The 20,913-nt window shown below is 43.2% G+C and overlaps 1 protein-coding gene across 4 annotated transcripts in view; it reads right to left on the minus strand.

Annotated features, from left to right (window-relative positions):
• Positions 1–20,913, minus strand: part of rock2a (rho-associated, coiled-coil containing protein kinase 2a) — a 332,194-nt gene that overhangs the window by 93,462 nt on the left and 217,819 nt on the right. For all 4 annotated transcript variants that reach the window (XM_068022672.1, XM_068022681.1, XM_068022689.1 and 1 more), the window contains 5 exons: positions 16,478–16,724; positions 12,745–12,851; positions 12,180–12,339; positions 6,149–6,309; positions 5,657–5,841 (listed from right to left, as the gene is read on the minus strand). In XM_068022672.1, the coding sequence (XP_067878773.1) occupies positions 5,657–5,841; positions 6,149–6,309; positions 12,180–12,339; positions 12,745–12,851; positions 16,478–16,724 (860 nt within the window). The remainder of the gene's footprint in view (positions 1–5,656; positions 5,842–6,148; positions 6,310–12,179; positions 12,340–12,744; positions 12,852–16,477; positions 16,725–20,913) is intronic.

Consider the following 20,913-nt stretch of genomic DNA (forward strand, 5'->3'; position numbering starts at 1 on the left):
CTGAGGACACTTCCCTGAGGAACTCCCGCAGCAATGTCCTGGGACTGTGATGATTTGCTTCCAACAACCACAACCATCTTCCTTTGTGTTAGGTATGACTCCAAGCGGAGACTTTTCCCCCTGATCCCCATTGACTCCAGTTTTGTTAGGGCGCCTTGATGCCATACTCGGTCGAATGCTGCCTTGATGTCAAGGGCAGTCACTCTCACCTCACCTCTTGAGTTCAGCTGTTTTGTCCATGTCTGGACCAAGGCTGTAATGAGGTCAGGAGCTGAGTGGCCCTGGCAGAACCCAAACTGAGCGTCAGTGAGCAGGTTATTGCTGAGCATGTGCCGCTTGATAGCACTGTCAATGACCCCTTCCATCACTTTGTTGATGATCGGGAGTAGACTGATAGGGGAGTAATTGCTGTGTTGGATTTGACCTGCTTTTTGTGCACGGGACATACTTGGCAATTTTCCACGTTTCAGGGTAGATGCCAGTGTTGTAGCTGTACTGGAACAGCTTGGCTAGGAGCCTGGCTAGTTCTGGAGCACAAGTCTTCAGTACTATTGCCGGAATGTTGTCAGGGCCCAGAACCTTGCAGTATCCAGTGCCATCAGCCTTCTCTTCATATCACGTGGAGTGAATCGGATTGGCTGACGGCTGACACGTGTGATGCTGGGGACCTCAGGACGAGGCCAAGATGGATCATGCAGTCGGTACCTCTGGCTGAGAGGAATGCAAATGCTTCAGCCTTGTCTTTTGCACTGATGTGCTGGCACCCCCATCGTAGAGAATGGGGATATTTGTGGAGCCTCCTCCTCCTGTCAGTTGTTTCATTGTCCACCACCATTCATGACTGAATGGGGCAGGACTGCAGAGTTTTGATCTGATCTGTTGGTTGTGGGATCGCTTAGCCCCGTCTATTGTATGCGGCTTCCACTGTCTGGCATGCAAGTAGTCCTGTGTTGTAGCTTCACCAGGTTGACCCCTCATTTTGAGGTATGCCTGGTGCTGTTCCTGGCATGCCCTGCTACACTCTTCATTGAACTAGAGTTCGTCCCCCATCTTGATGGGCGGCACAGTGGCGCAGTGGTTAGCACCGCAGCCTCACAGCTCCAGGGACCCGGGTTCGATTCTGGGTACTGCCTGTGCGGAGTTTGCAAGTTCTCCCTGTGTCTGTGTGGGTTTCCTCCGGGTGCTCCGGTTTCCTCCCACATGCCAAAGACTTGCAGGTTGATAGGTTAATTGGCCATTATAAAATTGCCCCTAGTATAGGTAGGTGGTAGGGAAATATATAGGGACAGGTGGGGATGTGATAGGAATATGGGATTAGTGTCGGATTAGTATAAATGGGTGGTTGATGGTCAGCACAGACTCAGTGGGCCGAAGGGCCTGTTTCAGTGCTGTATCTCTAAACTAAACTAAACTTGATGGTAACGGTAGAGTGGGGGATATGCCAGGCCATGAGGTTACAGATTGTGGTTGAGTACAGTTCTGCTGCTGCTGGTGGCCCACAGCGCCTCATGGATGCCCAGTTTTGCATTGGTAGATCTGTTTGAAATCTATCCCATTGTGGAGACAAAGTCCCATCTTCACAATGAGGATACCTACCATCATGTGTGGCATTACCACTGTGCAAAATGGGATAAATTTCAAACAGATCTAGCAACTCAAAACTGGGCATTTTTGGTGGTGGCCACTCCTACCAATAGTGTCATGGACAGATGCATCTGCAACAGGTAGATTAGTGAGGACGAGGTCAAATAGGTTTTTCACGCTTGTTGGTTCTTTCACCACCTGCTGCAGACCCAGTCTAGCAGTTATGTCCTTTAGGACTCGGCCAGCTCAGTCAGTAGTGGTGCTCTCGAGCCACTCTTGGTGATGGACAGTGAAGTCTCCCATCGAGAGTACATTTTGTACTCTTGTTACCCTCAGTGCTTCTTCCAATTGGTGTTCAACATGGAGAAGCACTGATTCATCAGCCAAGGGTGGCGGGGGGGGGGGGGGTGCGGTAGATGGTAATCAGCAGGTTTCCTTGCCCATGTTTGACCTGATGCCATGAGACTTCATGGGGTCCGGAGTCAATGTTGAGGATTCCCAGGACAACTTCCTCCCAACTGTATACCACTGGGCTGCCACCTCTGGTGGGACAGTACTTATCCAGGGATGGTGATGGTGGAGTCTGCGGCACTGTCTGCAAGATAAGATTCAGTGAGTATAACAATGCCAGACTGTTGCTTGACTGGCCTGCGGGAGAGCTCTCCCAATTTTGGCTAAATACCCCAGATGTTAGCAAGGAGACCTTTGCAGGGTTGACAGGGCTGGGTTTGCCATTGTTGTTTCAGTGCCTAGATCAATGCAGGATGTCCGGTTTCATTCCTTTTTTGAGACTTTGTAGTGGTTTGATACAACTGAGTGGCTTGGTCGGCCATTTCAAAGGGTATTTAAGAGTCACCCATATTGTTTTGGGTCTGCAGTCACAGAAAGGCCAGACCAGGTAAGGACAGCAGATTTCCTTCCCTAAAGGATATTAGTGAACCAGATGGGTTTTTACAACAATCGACAATGGTTTCATGGTCACCACTAGACTAGCTTTTAATTTCAGATTTATTAATTGATTTAAAATTCCACCATCTGCCATGGTGAGATTCGAACCCATGTCCCCAGAGCATAAGTCTGGGGCTCTGGGTTACCAGTCTAGTGGCATTACCCTTAAAGTTGACAAAACACCGGGACCTGATGAGATATATCCATGGATACTGAAGAAACTGAGTGGAAATTGCAGAGGCACTGGCCATAATTTTCCAGTCTTCCTTAGTCTCGGGTGTGGTGCCAGAGAATTGCAACTGTTACACCCTTGTTCAAAAAAGGGTGTAAAGGTAAGCCCAGTAACAACAGGCCAGTCAGTTTAACTTCAGAGGTGGGGAAAGCTCGAGAAACAATAATTCAGGACAAAATTAACAGTCACATGGACAAATGCAGGTGAATTATGAAAAGCCAGCATGGATTTGTTAAGGGAAAATTGTGTTCAACTAACTTGACATTTTTTGAAGGGGTAAATGAGAGGGTTGTTGATGTGGTGTACATGGACTTCCAAAAAGCAACTGATATGGTGCCACACAAGTGACTTGTGAGCAAAGTTATAGCTCATGGAATAAAAGGGACAGTAGCAACATGGATACGAAATTGGCTGAGTGATAGGAAACAACAGTAGTGATTAATGGCCATTATTCAGGCTGGAGGGAGATTTGTAGTGGAGTTCCCCAGGGGTCAGTGTTGGGACCCTTGCTCTTCCTGAGATATATTTATGATCTAGACCTTGGTGAGCAGGGCACAATTTCAAAATTTGTGGATGATACGAAACTTGGAAGCATTGTTAACTGTGAGGATAGTATAGAACTTTAAAACATAGACAAGCTGGTGGAATGGGTGGACAAGTGGTAGATGAAGTTCAATGTGGAGAAATGTGAAGTGATTCATTTTGGTAGGAGAGACAATATAAAAAAGGGTACAACTCTGAAGGGGGTGCCGGAGCAGAGAGATCTGGGTGTCTCTGTGCATAAGTCACTGAAGGTGGCAGGACAGGTTGACAGAGCGGTCAATATAGAATGCAGTGTCCTAGGCTTATTAATAGGGGCATAGAGTACAACAGCAAGGAGGTTATGTTGAACTTGTACAAGACGCGAGTTCGACCTCAGCTGGACTATTGCGTCCAGATCTGGGCACCGCATTTAAGGAAAGATGTGAAAGCATTGCAGAGAGGGCAGAAAAGATTCACAAGAATTATTCCAGGGATGAGTAACTTCATTTACGAGGATAGATTGGAGAAGTTGGGACTGTTTTCCTTGAAGAGAAGGCTGAGAGGGGATTTGATGGACGCATTCAAAATCATGAGGGGTCGGGACAGAGTAGATAGGGAGAAACTGTTTCCACTCGTAAAAGGATCAAGAATGCGAGGGCACAGATTAAAGGCAATCGGTAAAAGAAGCAACGACGACACAAGGAAAAACTTTTTCATGCAGCGAGCAGTTAGGATCTGGAATGCACTGCCACAGAGTGCAGTGGAGGCAGGTTCAATCGAGGCATTCAGAAGGGAATTGTATAGTTATCTGAACAGCGAGAATATACAGGATTATGGGGAGAAGTTGTGAAATGGCACTAAATTGCTCGCACGGACTGCCTGTGCAGACATCATGAGCCAAATGGGCTTCTTCTGTACTCTAACAATTTTGTGATTTTGTGACTGCCACATTTGTGATTTTGTCCTCCCAGGATATATCCAAAATGCACTGCAGACAGTGAAGATGGAAATTATTGAGCTTCTAGCTGTAAGCTGCCCCATGTTTCACAGCCATACAGCAAGGTGCTGAGAAGACAGGCCTTATAAACCATCAGCTTGGTCCTAAGGGTCAGCTTGGTGTTATCCCACGTGCGTATCACGAGTCGGCCAAAGATGGTAGCTGCTTTCCCTAAGCTTGTATCAAGCTCTGCATCAAGGGACAGATTTTCTGTCACCATGGAGCCAAGGTAGCAGAATTTGCTAACCACTTCCAGCGGGGTGTTATTTAGTGTGATCAGGGACAGCGATGCAACACCTTGTCCCATGACCATGGTTTTCTTGACGCTTATAGTCTTGCTGCCAAAATTATCAGAGTTAATATATTTACAGTGGATCTCTCATTATAGACAAAATAGTAAAAGCATAACTCCACAAACCAATCTAAGCTTTCATAAATTGGCTCAATGATGCAAATTGGCAAGAGATAAACAAAATTAGCTAAAGGCAGATGCCCAAAAGTAGAGTTATATAATTACAAGATATGCTGAATGTAAATTCAACAATGTCACAGCATTAATAATTTCTCTCAGTAGCATCCAAATAGTATATTCTGAATTATGTGGAAGATAAAGAACGAAGAGTGCAGTTATTGAGAAAATAACTTGTATTCAAGTTCAGAATATTTACAGAGTTGGGTACTTCACTGATTCCAAACTGACTGTTTAAAAAGAACCCCCAAAGGATGAGAAGGTATTAGTTATAATAGAACACTTCTTACTGGGATTTAAAATAATACAAGTGCATTAAAGGAATCCATTTTTGAGAAAAAAGAAATTGTGCCTGATGCACTTAGGAAGTTTGACAAAATTCCTACATGGCCAGTTTCTTCCATACTCCCTACCCTGTCATTTCTAGAATGAAGTAGTTACACACCTTACTGACAATATTGGTAGAACTTCATGACTCTCCAAAAAACTGAAAACTTAAAAATAAAATTGGCTGAAAGTAACATGTCTGTATCCAATTTGCATCACAACTTAGATGAGCTAAGAAAACATCTTAGCCCATCTGCAGTCTCATTTTTCTAGCAATGTGAACAAAAGTGACAGATGCAATTACTGCACTCTTCATTCACAAATCCAGAGATGGAAGGACAGACTGGTAACATCTAACATTATCAAGTGACAGGACACAACATAATACCTCACAGATACAGTTGGTTGATTTGCATCTTGTGTAATTGTGGCATTCGACAGTTATTCCTTGTCCAACTCAAACCTGAAAAGCTGGGAGTTTATAACCTATTACTTTGTTGGGTTTCCAACCATGAGTCTTTGCCATTTACATGGAACATAGAGAGAAAAAAATGCATTGCTGAAGGTTATGACGTACTTTCGCAACTCTCCTATCTGCTTTTCCAGGCTCAGTTTTGTCTCCACCAAGTGATTTATCTCCTGCTTCAGCTGTTTCTCTGACATTTTCAATGAATTGACTTGTTGTGTTTGCATCTTCAAGTCATTCTGAGTTAAACTACGTTTTTGCGTCTCCTGTTCTATCTTCAACGACAAATTTTTAACCTGCAAAAGAAAATGTTGTCATACATTTTCTACCACACTTGTAGAATTTAAATTTGAGTACAAAGCAATCACTTATGACTTCCACCCCTTCCAAACCATGTAGTGGATGAATCAGTGTTCAGCAGAATCACCTCAGTTACCCATATAGCAGAATCAAATAAAAATTCTCAAAATATTTATGCAAAGTTGATATTAGAGTCTATTAACGAGAAACTTTGAGCAGACTGTGATCAGCACTGATCTACAGGTTCAGCTAAACAGATTGAATCACTTCAATTGTCAAGCACCATTAAGTAGCGACGCTCACCTCTTCAGTTAATTTCTCCTTCTGCCTGAGCAGTTCTTCTATTTTTTGCTGTGCTTGTTTAATATCGCAGTCCAACATTGAACGTTGCTTTTCAGCTTCTAGTAGACGGTTTTCAACTTTTTGCTTTGAGCTTCTCTCTTCCTGTAGCTTCTTCTCCATTTCTGTTAGAAAAGCAATTTCAAAGAAAGTCATTATAATGAATTAAATACATTCAAATCCCCCATGGAGTGGCAGGACATGGGCTCTGACAAAGAAAAAGTCCCTGTAAAAAAAAATTCCAAGGTTGCAACAAAGCTGTCCCCTATAGTGATGCTGGGTGAGCAGCATCACTTGTTCAAAGTAAGGAGGAAAGAGATCAAGTAACCTTACACAGGGCTGAATTTTATCCGGGCGCTGTACTCTGCAGCAACGTCCTTTAAACTCAGCGGGGTGCCCGCATTTAGCGGCCGCCGCAGAGCCCCCATGATATTACGTGCGGCGGCTCATTAGCATCACTGCGCCAAGCTGCCCCCCCGATATTACGTGGAGAGAGGTGGGCAGTGAGGAATCCTTTGACAACTGTACAGCAGGTGCTGAGGCCCTATTTAAAACACCCCAGCACTTGCTTCCTGATAGCTGTCAAAGAATACTTACCTGACTGAAGAGTGGGATTGCTGTCAATCTGGCAGCAAAGCAGGAAGTGCTGCAGAAACCCAGCAGGTCAGGCAGCATCCATGGAGAGTGAAGCAGAGTTACCTTGTCCAAGTTCACAGACATGAAAGTTAACTCTGCTTCTCTCTCCACAGATGCTGCCTGACCCGCTGAGTTATCCCAGCACTTTCTGCTTTGCTGCCACATACTTACCCAGCTATGTCCCAGTGTCCAGCAATTCTCTTCTCCCACTCAAAAGGGAACATTCCTTCTTGTAGGCGTGCCACACCTGGGTGAATAATCTTAATTTTGCACATTCCAGGAGGCGAAACTTAAATACACCATAAAAGGTATTAGAGGTTTACAGAGAACACACTGACACAAATGGGAATGCACAGGTGTCACAGCAATGTAAATACATCTGTCACTAAATGTTCCTCACCAACATGTGTGTCCTTTTCTCTGTGTGAATGATGTGTGCCAGCATGTAGCATCAATGTCACATCCCTTTGCACCATTGGCCCTTCAGGAGAGCCAACGTATGCAATATCATTGCAATGCCACCATTACTCATGAGCATCTCCAAGGATGCAGTGACATGGACATTGATTCAGTCAGCTGCTGCCTCTAATGGTTTACACAGGGATGCTGCAGATGTAGACTGGTGCACAGCAGGTGAGCGAGGGTGATGTGTGGCTTGCAGAGCTTATTTCAGTTCCTATGGAGCAGACAGCCTTTGTCTGATAAGCCACTTCCTTACATCCCTAGCTCACTGCTAGCCCTGCATGCAGAGCCTGGGTGCCATCTGCCGACCCTGGGTGCCATCTGCCGACCCATGCATCTTTCATGTTGTAGATCCTCAGCGTCCTCATAGTCCGCAGAGAAATCCTGTTGACGTCTGTCCTCATCATGCCAGGCCTGGCCCCTATTGGGTGCGTAGTTGTGCAGAGTAGCAAAGAAAGGAACTGGCCTTTTCGGCCCATAGTACAGGGCATCACCTTATCCAGCCAGGCATTGGAAGTGCTCTTTCAGCATGCCGATCTCCTGCTCAATGTTGGCTCTTGTAGCTCAGTGACTGGCATTGTATCTCTCCTCTTCAGCAGTGGTGAGGTCTCTCACTGGTGTCGGGAGCCATGTCTGCAAGGGATAGCCTTTATCTCCAAGAAGCCACCCCTCCGTCTGATCAGCGGTGGCAGCTGGGACTGGCGCAGGTCCCAGGTGTTAGGACAGCTGCCTGAGAAGCGGTCACAGATTTGCATGAAGCATCTGTGGTGATCACATACCAGCTTCACCTAAATGGAGAGGATTCCTTTAATGGTGACATCTGCAGGTGGTAGCCTGGAGGGAGGCCTGATGGCCACATGAGTGCAGTCAACCAACATTACAACCTATGGTTCTCTGGCCATGGTACCGAAACCAATGGCCCTCTAGGCCTGGCTGAGAGAGTCCGTCCTGAAGCGGACATACTCACTGGCCCTCCGGTGCAGGGCATCAGTGACCTCCCTGATGCAGTGGTGCACTGCTGACAGTGTGACCCCACAAAGGTCTCTGGTGGGCCACTGAAAAGCTGCATAGACGTCAAGCTTGAGAACCGCTGCCACTATGAGACCCAAAGGCATAGGATGTCCACCGAAGCCCATGGGCTGGTCATCTTTGAGCAGGGCACAGAGATGTGTCATCACCCTCTCTACATGCGCAATCGCCTCTGACACTGGTGCTCTGACATCCGATGGCATGTCATGTGGGGCCTGTAAATGCATGGCAATCGTAATGGCGAGCTCCCCTTGGGGGATGCTGCTCACAACCAGGGGCCTCTACGTGGATTGCACCTGCCTGTTGATTTTGCCTGTCGCATATGGATCCTCAGTAGCAGAGGATCACACAATGTAGGATGAGCCATACCTATTTCCATGTGATAAATAAAGTTGAACCCTTCACGTATTCGAAGGTTCCTAACAGGGCAGGATTGGTGTTGACGGGTACATCAGCTGCTTTCCCGGATCAACTATGTGGCGTGCCATGGCATTGCCCATCTTGGTCAACACTGAGTGGCACAGCATGACCACATCAAGATCCGACCAGCTGAATTGATTGCCCCCACCGTCCATATAACCTTAACGCTCCTACCCTTTCTAGCACCCTCCCCCCACACAGGGTGACTAGAGTGCCATTGCTCCTTCACAAACACAAATAAACGCACAGCAGACAATGTTTACGGAGAGAGTACACAGTACCTCCCTTCATGCCTGCAGAGCTTTCCCTCCAGTAATCCCAGACCCCCTCCCTCCTCTCTTCCAATATATAGAGTGAGACTCTGAATATTCCCCCTCCTTCCTCCCTTCGTGTGCAGAGTGAGACCCCTGAATATCCCCCCTCCCTCCCAGTATGCAGAGTGAGACCCCTGAATATCCCCCCTCCCTCCTCCCTTTAAGCATGCAGTGATACCCCTGAATATCCCCCCTTCCTCCTCCCTTCCGTAATGCAGAGTGACATCCCTGAATAACAGAACTTACCTTCACTGGCGACAACTTCTGCCTCTGAGGACCCGCCGACTTTTCAAATCGTCAACAGGACGGCACGTGACGGCCACCCGTTCAGCGAAAAATTCGGAAGTCTCCATGGAGAGGCGGCAGGCTGCATAATCGGCAGAGGTAAGTACCGTTTAACATATTCTAATTGGGTGCCGCCGCCGTGCTGTGGAGGGGGGGGGCCACACCGAGGCCCTTCTCTGCGTCGCGAGTTGAGCCTCTCCCTGCAGAATTTTACCGGCTCGCACGCGGCGTCGAGGGGCCGGTAAAATTCAGCCCACTATCTTAGTGGTTGACTTAAGTATAATTCTGGTGAAAAACACGGAAACAGTATTTGTGGCTTCTCTTTGGGTGGGGACTGCTGTGTGACATATGACTCAAAGGACATAAAGGGGGAAAAATCATTTGCAAGATGTGTACAAGACCAATGTACAAACGGAATGTTGCAATTACTGCAACAAAGGCTTTCTGACTATTTTTGAAAAATTGTGATATGCAGTTTATAGCTACAGTCACTACAAACATTCAAGCTTGCATAAAAGGTTTAAAAGAGAACCAAATCAGGTAATTCCCATTGTGTTAAAGTGGTAGTAGAATCTCATGAAACTGTAGATTCCACTCATTTTGTTGCAAAGATTACCTACTGTGGTACGATCTTCATTATTTCTACAAGTTCAAATTTTGACAAGCAAATAAGATTTCCTGCTGTCTGACTTGGAGAGGAACAGGGGTGGGTGTTGGGTGGAGGGGGGGGCGAGGGGGTGCGAAGAGAGGGTGTGCTGGGTGAATTTAATGTGAGACACTGTCCTTCAAAAACTTAGCACCATATGCAGCCATCTTCGTCAGTTAATATTCCCCCATTCTGAAATCAAGGCCTTGCCCTAGGTATACCTTTACTCACTCAGTTGGGAACGGAGCCTGGGGACCTCCAAAAACATAGCAAGATCACAAAACACGCACCAGAAATTAAATAGCTTCAAGGCAGAAAGGGAGGTAAATAGGAGTATACCAAAGCACACGAGAAACTGGGTAAGACAGCCCTGAAGATGAACAGGTCTAAAGGATCATTGCAGAATAAAAAGACTTATTTTGACTTTTCAGGTCATGTTGATAGTGCTTGCAAAGGTTGTACATCCATCCAAGAGTTTTAATTTTTCTTGATGAGTTCCGTCTTACAGTATAATATGATAAGGAGATGCAACTCCAATGTTCAGTTTGCTGGTCTTCATTGAAAAACTGATTTACCTTAATTGTTGCTTTGAGATGAGCAAAATGGCTAATTGAGCAAAAATTGCCCTATTTACAAAGAATAGCAATTATGATTTTGTGTAGCTTGGGCCTCCAATTAAGCAATAGTGAGACAATTCATAATTAACTCATTCATTGCCATTATGTCCAGAAACAGTCCAAGTATCATTCTGTGGGTAGGATTCATGTCCTGGTGCAGCAGTTTAAATGCCCAGTCTACCTTTGACCACATAGTGGGAAGAGTAAAAATGAAAAAAAAAAATCATTGTATTTGCTTCCAGTAATACTAACCACAGGACACCCTGTTTTTGAGGTGGGGCCATCAAATTATTAAGTATGGCATAAGAGGGAGGAATCCTTCATGTCTGAAAGATGCCAGGAACCCAGATAAACAACTCAGCATGGATGGGAAGAGGTAGTCACCAATGTAAATGTAGTATACACCATTCAGCAGAACTGGCTGCACTGTGCCAACGTTTAATGACCTCATCAAATTAGAAGCAAGGTAGGATAACCCACCATAACGTTATATTAATGTTGTGTTACTCAGTATGCCTAGCAAAATGAGTTAAGTTCACCTCACACCCAATTGTGAAGGTTTGCAATGAATGCCCATTGTACAGCAGGGTTTAATTCACTGAAACAAACCTTCCCTGTACCATGTTCCTTTCCTTGCATCCTTAAATCTGCTTCTATGAAACAAATCATTCCATGTAATGTAGCTACATAATGCAATCACACCACGATGGACTTCACTCCGTTTAGGTACATCCACTCCAGGAAATTTCAGTGCTGTGGTAGAGCAGAATCGGTGAGGCATGGTAGGACCAAAATAGAGTATGCAACGGATACATTTCTGCATATCTTCTTGGCAATCAATCAATATTAGTCAGGTCTTTTATCAGTTTGCAGAAGGACATAATAGGGAGAAAAGTTACATGGCAGGAATAAGTGGAGGATGGGAAGGAGGAGGCCGTCTGCTTTTGTTCTCCTGCTATTCATTTATTCACTGGCATCAAGTTATAGACGGAGGCCCAATACCACATCATGCATTCTACTGGAAGCTATCAGCACGGACACGATGGGCTGAATAACCTCCTTCTGTGCCGTAATTTTTCTATGGTTCTAAGCTATATCTGAAAGAGTCTCATAAGGATTTTTTTTCCCACAGATTTGTTTCAAGTCTTTCTCTAACTGTGCCAAAGGAAGCAAAGTTAGGGCCCAGGCACATTGAGCAAGCCCACACCTCAAGCTACATGCAATGTAGCTGCATCATCCATTCTAATCCTCCAAGCTAGCAGCTCAAGGATATCCATTCCAGGAGAATTTCAATTCTGAGGTAGAGAAAAGTATGCCGGATGAGAAATAGCAGGCCCAAGCCTGAGCATAAAAATGACTGAATCTTCATTCCAAAGTGAGAGCTACTAGATTCTAATGAACTGAACTTAAAATTAAAGGCACCCACAGATCCAAAAATCCTGTCATCAATTTTCCCAGAAGAAAATTCAAATCTCAAATTCAAACAATCCAAAGGAAGGACTGTACTTTTTCTGCCTTTCAAACAGTTAGGGTCAATTATACTGCCTCAAGCTCAAGTAACTCTCTTTAGCAATTTTACAACTAACCTTTCATGGCTTCCGATTTTGCTTCTTCAATAGACTCATAGATCTTATTTTTGTCTGCTAACCGTGCCTTAGTAGCTTTGTGCTCTGCTTCTTCCTGCTCCAGACGCTGTTGTAATACTTTCTGCTTGTACGTCATGTCTATTTCCATGTTATTCTTCTCCTGCAAATAAATTAGAGAATGTAAGGGGTGATGCATAAAACAAACTCACGAGAAAGATACAAATGCAAACAACTCTATAGTACAATACTTTACAGGTAAGAGTAACAGATAAAAGCATATACAATATATATTGACATGTACACATACAACATATTAGAAGTGTCACACATCTTATTCAAACATCTACGTTAAAGGCACAATATAAATGCAAATATTTTCTGATATATCAGTATCTACGTTAACTATTATATGGAATGTTAAAAGTGGAGTCATGCATCTGCAAAATACTTGTGATTCTCAGGGAAGAATTTGGACAGTTAATTTTACTTATTAAGAAATGAATGCACCTGAAAAAAGCAATGTATGGGAGTAAGTTAACTAATTCCTAAAGAAAAACTGTCCTACCTTTTCCAAGTCAGTTAGTTTATCTTGCAGCTGCCTTTTCTCCATTTCAGTTTTAGCCAATGAGCTCTTACTGTTTTTCAGTTCATCTCCAAGTGACAAAATCCGACCTGTGAATAACTCTGTTTAGTAAAAGCTCAATAAAATGTTGATGCACCAGCAAAATCAAAGGACTACTCCATACAGCCAACAATTTCCCTTATTCTCTGCTTCTGGGTTTGAAAAGGATCAGTTCAATAACCTGCTTACATCTAAATTATAAATGTCTCTCAACATTTTAAAGATCTACATAGGAACTTAGGAAATAGGAGCAAGAATGGGCCATTCGGTCCCTTGAGCCTGCTCCGCCATTCAACTCGATCATGGCTGATCGTCTCTCTCAACACCATTTTTCCACACTATTCCTATATCCCTTGATATCTTTAACATCTAGAAATCTATCGAGCTCTGTCTTGAACATACTCAAAGATTGAGCTACAGCCCTCTGGGGTAGAAAATTCCAAAGATTCACCACCTTGAGTGAAGAAATTCCTCCTCATCTCAGTTCTAAATGACCTAGCTTATTCTGAGACTGTGTTCCCTGGTTCTAGACCCCCAGGCCAGGGCAAACATTATGTCTTCTCAGTGTATTGTTTGTTTTCCTTTAATGAAAACAATTTCTGTTCTCAGTGTCTTTCCACAACTCACAGCATTTGTGCTATTTTGGATTTCTTGATTCAGTGTCTGTGATTTTGGGCTTGCTACCTTTCTTATTGTAATTTCAGGGATATTTCCCCCTATTTTAAATGGGAAACATGGTACACAATTTTAAGATCAAAAGTCCTTGCCAAAGACATAAGAACCTATAAACTGGGATCCACCATAGCAGTGCAAATTGCTTTTCAATCACTTACAAAAATGCTCAGTGGAAGGCTTTTCATTAATTTTCTGCTGTTTCTTACCCAAATCAAAAGATTGTGGATTCAAGCCCCACTCTAAGGCTTGCGCACATCACCTAGGTGACGTCAAATGTGGTACTGAGGGAGTATTACACTGTCAGAGGTTCTGCCCTGTCTGCTAGTTGTGGTGGTTCAGATGGAGGTTAAAGACTCTGACACTTTTTGAAGAGCAGAGTTCTTTACTGTCCTAGGCAACAACCTCCCTCATCCAACACCACCAAAAACAGATTAACTGGTCATTCAACTTATTTCTTGTTTGTAGCACCCAGCTGCACAGCTTGGCCATCACATTTTGCTACATAATAATAATGATATTTGGAAAAATTAATTCATTGGTTGTAAAGCACTTTGAGACCACCAGAGAATGTGACAGCACACCAAATAAAGGCAAGTTCTTTCTTTATTCTTCCTTCTGCATAGTCTTCTATTTTATAACTCATGCATGAATTCCACTCTCTCTGCTGTCAAACGGCTTGTCTAACATCCTGCCTTGGATGATCTGCAATTTCCTCCAGTTAAATATCAGACACAAGCCATAAATCAAGTATCCTTGCCACGGATTCCATCCCCATCTCTGACCGCCATCTCAGATTTACCCATACTGCTCACGGCCTCAATGTCCTCTTCAGTACAGAGTTAAGTTTCTGACCCCATATCCTTGCTATTATGAAGACAACCTACTTCCAACATGTGAAAGGCCTGCCTCTGTCCTTGCTCAGCGAATACCATAGAACTCTCATCCATTCTGTTGTCATCTCCATATTTAAGTATATCAATGCTTTCCTGGCCAGCCTACCATACTCCACACTCGAAGCTTCAGGTCACTGAAAACTCCTCTATCTGTGATCCACCAACGGCTCCAACTTAAAATGGTCATTCTCGAGTTTAAATCCTTTCAGGTCCTCATCCCTCTCTGTAACCTGCTCCAGTCATACAATCAGGAAGAACTCTCCGTTCCTCTGTGTTCTTTTGCACATCCTCTTCCTTCACCCCACCATTGATGGTCATGCCTTCAGCCATTTAGGCCCACCCTCTGGAATTTCATCCCTGAACCTTCTGCCGCTCCAACTCTATTATCCTACAAGGCCCTCCCTAAAACCTACTCCTCTGACCAAGATTTTGGTCATTTCTCCTAACATCTTCTTTGTTGTCTTGGCATCCATTTTTTCTGAATATGCTTCTAAAGAGCTTTGGAATACTTTTCTACATCGATAGTATTAAATAAATGCTGGCTGTTTTGTTTATAAAGAATATACATGTGCAACAGACCAGCCAATGTGCCAGATTGTTTCTCAACACAACGCTAGGACATGAGTCATTTGCTACACATTGGATTCCTGATTTGTGCTGTCTCAGGGTGGTGCACAGTACAGCCAACCACTTTCTGACAAAGCTGCAGGGAAACATAGGATGAATCAACCCTGTTCTACTTCCACAGAACTCGGAATTGATTACAGACAAATACTCGCAAATCGTCCATCCTGTTCATCCCTTCAGACAAGGAATGGTATATAATCTAATGCAGAGCAACAGAGAAGAATAAATAAAAAAATGTCTACTCAGTATTCAAGCTAAGAATGTCTTCGGAAACATCCTTTTGTTAGTCTCACTTAGGGCAAAGCCTTGTATAAAAAGTAACATTTTGTTATTTGTTAATATAAATGTGGCAAGTGATAAAGGTTGAAGCAGTTAATGGCTTAGTCAAAATTGGTTCATGGGCAATGCTAAATTGGGCTAAAAATAAAATAGATTATGGCAACAGGACAGCTAGATGTCAGGTGTTAAAAAAAAAAGCTCCACAAATAGCTTGATCCAACTTTAAGGCAAATAGTCTATCCACCACTCCTGGGTTTGAGTACAAAAATCAAGGCTGACACTCCAGTGCAGTACTGAGGGACTGCTGCACTATTAGAGGTGCCATCTTTTGGATTAGACATTAAACCAAGGCCCTAACTGCCTGCTCAGGTGGATGTAAAAGATCCCATGGCACTATTTCGAACAAGAGGAGCAGGGGGGTTATCCCCAGTGTCCTGGCCAATATTTATCCCTCAATCAACATAACAAAAACAGATTATCGGGCCATTATCACATTTCTGTTCATGGAGGTTTGCTGTGTGAAAATTGGCTGCAACGTTTCCTACATTACAACAGTGACTATGCTTCAAAAGTACTTCATTGGCAGTAAAGTGCTTTGAAATGTCCGGTGGCAATGAAAAGCACTATATAAATACAAGTCCTTTTTTTTTTAAAGTAACATTATATTCTATATAGGTTTGAAAATATAAAGTGATATGAACTATGAATTTCTGAAGTTTTATGTTTATTATAACTTCACTCAAGAATTTTGAGAAATTTAATTTATTTGGGTGGAAATAGTTATGCAATAACTTCATCCACTCTTTTGGCTTCACAGGAAGAATGAATACTTGGGAAAGGTCTTGGAAGTCTACTAGCATCGGTGGAACAGTTCCCCTACAGGAGTCAGATTTTAGCCAGGAAAACTTGGGGAGTGGGGGAAGACATTCTGGATGGAATGTATTATAATAATTCAAAATAAATGTATTATTGGAAGCGAAAGTCCAATACTTTCAAAGTAGTAATGTGATTCTAACTACAAGCATCACATATATGGTTGAAACTCTTACAAGCAACTTCAAGTTTCAGTTACATTAAGAAAAAAAGAAAATAAACATCACACCTGTTTCAGTCATCTATGAGGTAAAGGATTAAATTGATCCAAGTTATTTTTAAGAATTAGAGTTAATAATTGAAGCTGGCATTTAGACTATTCATCATACCTTGTAAATCACTGATAATCTCAGAACCATGAGAGCGATCTCTTCGTTCAGCTTCTAGTGCTGACTGTAAACTTATGTAGTCCTTTTCAAGTTTGAGCTTGGCATTATCCAAAGCAGCATTTTTGTCTTGCAGTTCCCTATTGTTCGTCTCCAGCTGTCCTAATTGCTTTGATAATTCTGTTTGGTTCTTTCGTAGTCTCGCTGCTGTCTCAGATTCAGTTCTCAGCAAGGCATTGGCTTCATCCAACTAGTTTTCATGAAGACACATATACAGTAAATATCAAATATAGCCCGAATACACATTCCACACCTCACTACCTTGATGCGGGGGTTGGGGGAGGTGGTGGGGGGGTGGGGGGGAAGGTGTACAAAATATTTCATATACAAATATTTGTCACAGTACATCATCTCATCCGGCTATACATATTTACATAGCAAATACATACATTTATAAAGGGAAAGCTTAAAAGTAAAACTCAGGAATTGGATATAAGGCCTGAATGCACAGTAGTATTTAATAAATGAAGACACTAGAGGGTGCTCTGCAATGTATTTTCTTATCTACAAGGCTGTGGAAGTTTGGTATAGTTGATAAGTGAAACTAGATGGAACTAGCTTTTAGACACTGATCTGCAAGTGCAACATATCAAACAAAATTTTCTGAATATCACAGATAAAAGATGAAATACACATGTTCGGACACTATAAAATGACTGCTCAAGTTCTAATAAGCTGCCAGCTTAATTGGCCATTATAAATTGCCCCTAGTATAGGTAGGTGGTAGGGAAATATAGGTGGGGATGTGGTAGGAATATGGAATTAGTGCAGGATTAGTATAAATGGGTGGTTGATGGTCAGCACAGACTCGGTGGGCCGAAGGGCCTGTTTCAGTGCTGTATCTCTAAACTAAACTAAACTTGTCTAAGCATTCACTGTTGAGGCTTGTATGTGAAAGTGATCACTTGGACAAGATATCAGAGGGATATCAGCACGTGGAACTGTGCCTTACTAAGAAGTCAGAACAGAGGACAGGAGAAAATTTACAACTAAAAATTAAAGCACTTGGTTTAAATTGAATGATAAAGATGAGATCCAATTTTTCCTCACAGCTGCAATTTTCTAGTCCTGGCAACATCCTCATAAATCGCTTCTGTACCCTCTCCAGTGCAATTATATCCTTTCTGTAATGAGATGACTGGAACTGCACAAAGTACTCAAATTGTGGCCTAAACAATGTTTTATACAGTTCCAACATAACCTCCCTATTCTTATATTCTATGCCTCAGCTAATAAAGGAAAGGATTCCATGTGCCTTCTTAACCACCTTATTGACCTGTCCTACCTGCAGGGATCTGTGGACTTTCATTTCAAGGTCCCTCACTTCCTCTATACTTCTCAGTATTCTCCCATTTATTGTGTATTCCTTTGCCTTGTCTGACCTCTCCAAATGCGTCACCTTACGCTTCTCTGGGTTAAATTCCATTTGCCACTTTTCCACCCACCTGACCTATCCATTGCTATCGTCCTGTAATCCACAGCTATCCTCCTTGCTATCAACCACGGGGCCAAACATTGTGTCTGTGAACCTCTTGATCATTGCCCCCTATTCTTACGCCCAAATCATTAATATATACCACAAAAAGCAGGGGACCTAGTACTATGCCCTGCGGAACCCCACTGGAAACAGCCTTCCAGTCACAAAAACACTCGCCAACAATTACCCTTTGCTTCCTGCCACTGAGCCAATTTTGTATCCAGCTGACCTGGATCCCATAGGCTTTTATTTTAACCAGTCTGCCATGTGGGACTCATCAAAGGCCTTGCTAAAATCCATGTAGAACACATCAACTGCACTACCCTCATCGATCCTCCCTGTTACTTCCTCAAAAAATTCAAACATGTTAGTCAGATACGATGTTCTCTTAACAAATCCATGCTGACTATCCTTGATTAATCCTTTCTAAGTGACCGTTTATCCTGTCTCTCAGAACTGGTTCCAACAATTTGCCTACTACTGAGGTTAGACTGATAAGCCTGTAATTATTCGTTCTTTCCTTCGCTCCCTTTTTAAACAAAGATACGATATACAGACCTCCAATCCTCCGGCACCAAACCTGTATCCAGTGAGGATTGGAAAATAATGGTAAGACCTTCCGCTATTTCCTCCCTGGCTTCTTTTAACAGTCTGGGGTACCTTTCATCTAGCCCTGGTGATCTATCCACTTTCAAGGATGCTAATCCCATTAATACTTCCTCTCTCCTTATGTTTATCACATCCAGTACTTCACACTCCTCCTTAACTACAATGTCTGCATTATCCCCCTCTTTTGTGAAGACAGATGCAAAATATTCATTAAAAACCATACCCACATCTTCCGCCTCCACACAGGTTACCTTTTTGGTCTTTTATGGGCCCTACTCCTTCCTTAGTTATCATCTTTCTCTTCATGTATTGATAAAACATTTTTGGGTTCTCCTTGATTTTACTTGCGAATATTCTTTTATTCCCTCCCTTTGCTTTCCTAATTTCCTTTTTGATTTCACCCCTCCACTTTCTATACTCATCCGGCTTTATGTCGTATTGAGTTCTTGATGTCCCACATAAGCTTTCCTTTTCTGCCTTATCATACCCTGTAAGCTCCTTGACATCCATGGGCCTCTAGATTTGGCCATCACACCCTTTCTCTTTGTGGGAACATGTTTACTTTGAACCCCCTGAATCTCCTCTTTGAATGCCTCCCACTGCTCTACCTTCAAGTGGCTGTTTCCAGTCCAATTTTGCTAATTCACTTCTCACTTAGTAAAATTGGCCTTACTCCAATTTAGAACTTTAACTCCTGTCCTTTTCCAACATTACGTTAAAACTCACTGAGGTGATGCATTTTGGCAGAAGGAATAGGGAGAGACAATATATACCTAATGGCACAGTTCTAAAGAGTATGTAGGAACACAGGGACCTGAGGTTGCATGTGCATCGATCTTTGAAGGTGGCAGGACATATTGAGAGAGTTTTTAGTAAAGGATATGGGATCTTGGGCTTCATAAATAGATGCATTGCGTACAAAAGCAGGGAAGTTATGCTGAACCTTTATAAAGCTCTGGTTAGGTCCCAACTGGAGTAATGCATCCAGCTCTGGTCACTGCACTTCAGGAAGGATGTGACGGCCCTTGAGAGGGAGATTTACCAGAATGGTTCCAGGGATGGAGATTTTTAGATACAAGGTTAGGTTGGAAAAGCTGTGTTTGTTTTCCTTAGAAAAAAAGGAGATTGAGGGGAGATTTAATAGAAGTGCAAAGATAATGACAGGCTTAGATAAGGGAAAAACTGTTCCCATTAACAAATGGTACAAGGATTAGGGGACACAGATTGAAAGTTTTGGGCAAAAGATTAAGGGGAATATGAGGAAGCACTTTTTTACGCAGCAGGTGGTAATGACCTGGAACTTGCTGCCCACAAAGGTGGTGGAAGCGGAAACAATCAATGACTTCAAGAGGAAGTTGGATGGCCACCTGAGAGAAATAGACCTGTAGGGCTATGGGGACCGAGCCAGGGTGTGGGACTGACTGCATAGCTCCGTGGAGAGCCGGCATGGACTCAATAGGTTGAATGGCCTCCTTCTGTGCCGTAAATGACTCTGACACAGCCCACACGTTTTTCTTTAATAAATGAGGAAGTTGCCAAGCAAGTGGAAACTTGTTCTGAAGGATCATGGATGTTCATGAAAATGAATGCTACATATATTCAACAGGTCATACCGCATACAGGCATGGACTGCTTCATTATCTGAGGAAATGCAAATGGAGTCAAGCACTATACAATCATCAGCAAACAGCCCTACTTTGGACCTTAGTAGGAGGGAAAATAATTGATGAAAAAATTGAAGGTAGTTGTGCCTAGGACACTGCCTTGAGGAATATCTAAGGGCTGAGATGATTAGACTCCAAAAATTGCAACCACCTTCCTTTGTGCCAGGTATGACTCTAGCCACTTAAGAATTCTCTCCCTGATCTCAGTCGACTTCAGCTTTACTACAGCTCCTCGGTGCCACAGCTAGTTAAATATCTTGATTTCAAGGGCAATCACGCTCACCTTATATCTGAGTTCATCTCCTGTTTGGACTAAGGCTGTAATGAGGACTGGATTCAAATTTTTCTGGTAGTACCCAAATGGACCATTGATGGACACATTGCTGGTGAGTAATTACTACATGAAAGCATTACATAGCAGATGACTGGGAGTGGGCTGATGGGGTGGTAATTGGCAGAGTTGGATTTGTCCTGCTTTTTCTGGACAGGACATACCTGGGCATTTTTTTTTCACATTGTCAAGTAGATGCCAGTGTCATAGCTATACTGGAACAGCTTAGCTAAGGGCGTGGCTAGTTCTGGTACACAGGTCTTCATCAATATAGCTAGGATGTCACAGCCCATAACCT

The sequence above is a fragment of the Heterodontus francisci genome, chromosome 3 (genome assembly GCF_036365525.1).
Source record: "Heterodontus francisci isolate sHetFra1 chromosome 3, sHetFra1.hap1, whole genome shotgun sequence".
Classification (NCBI taxonomy): Eukaryota; Metazoa; Chordata; class Chondrichthyes; order Heterodontiformes; family Heterodontidae; genus Heterodontus; species Heterodontus francisci.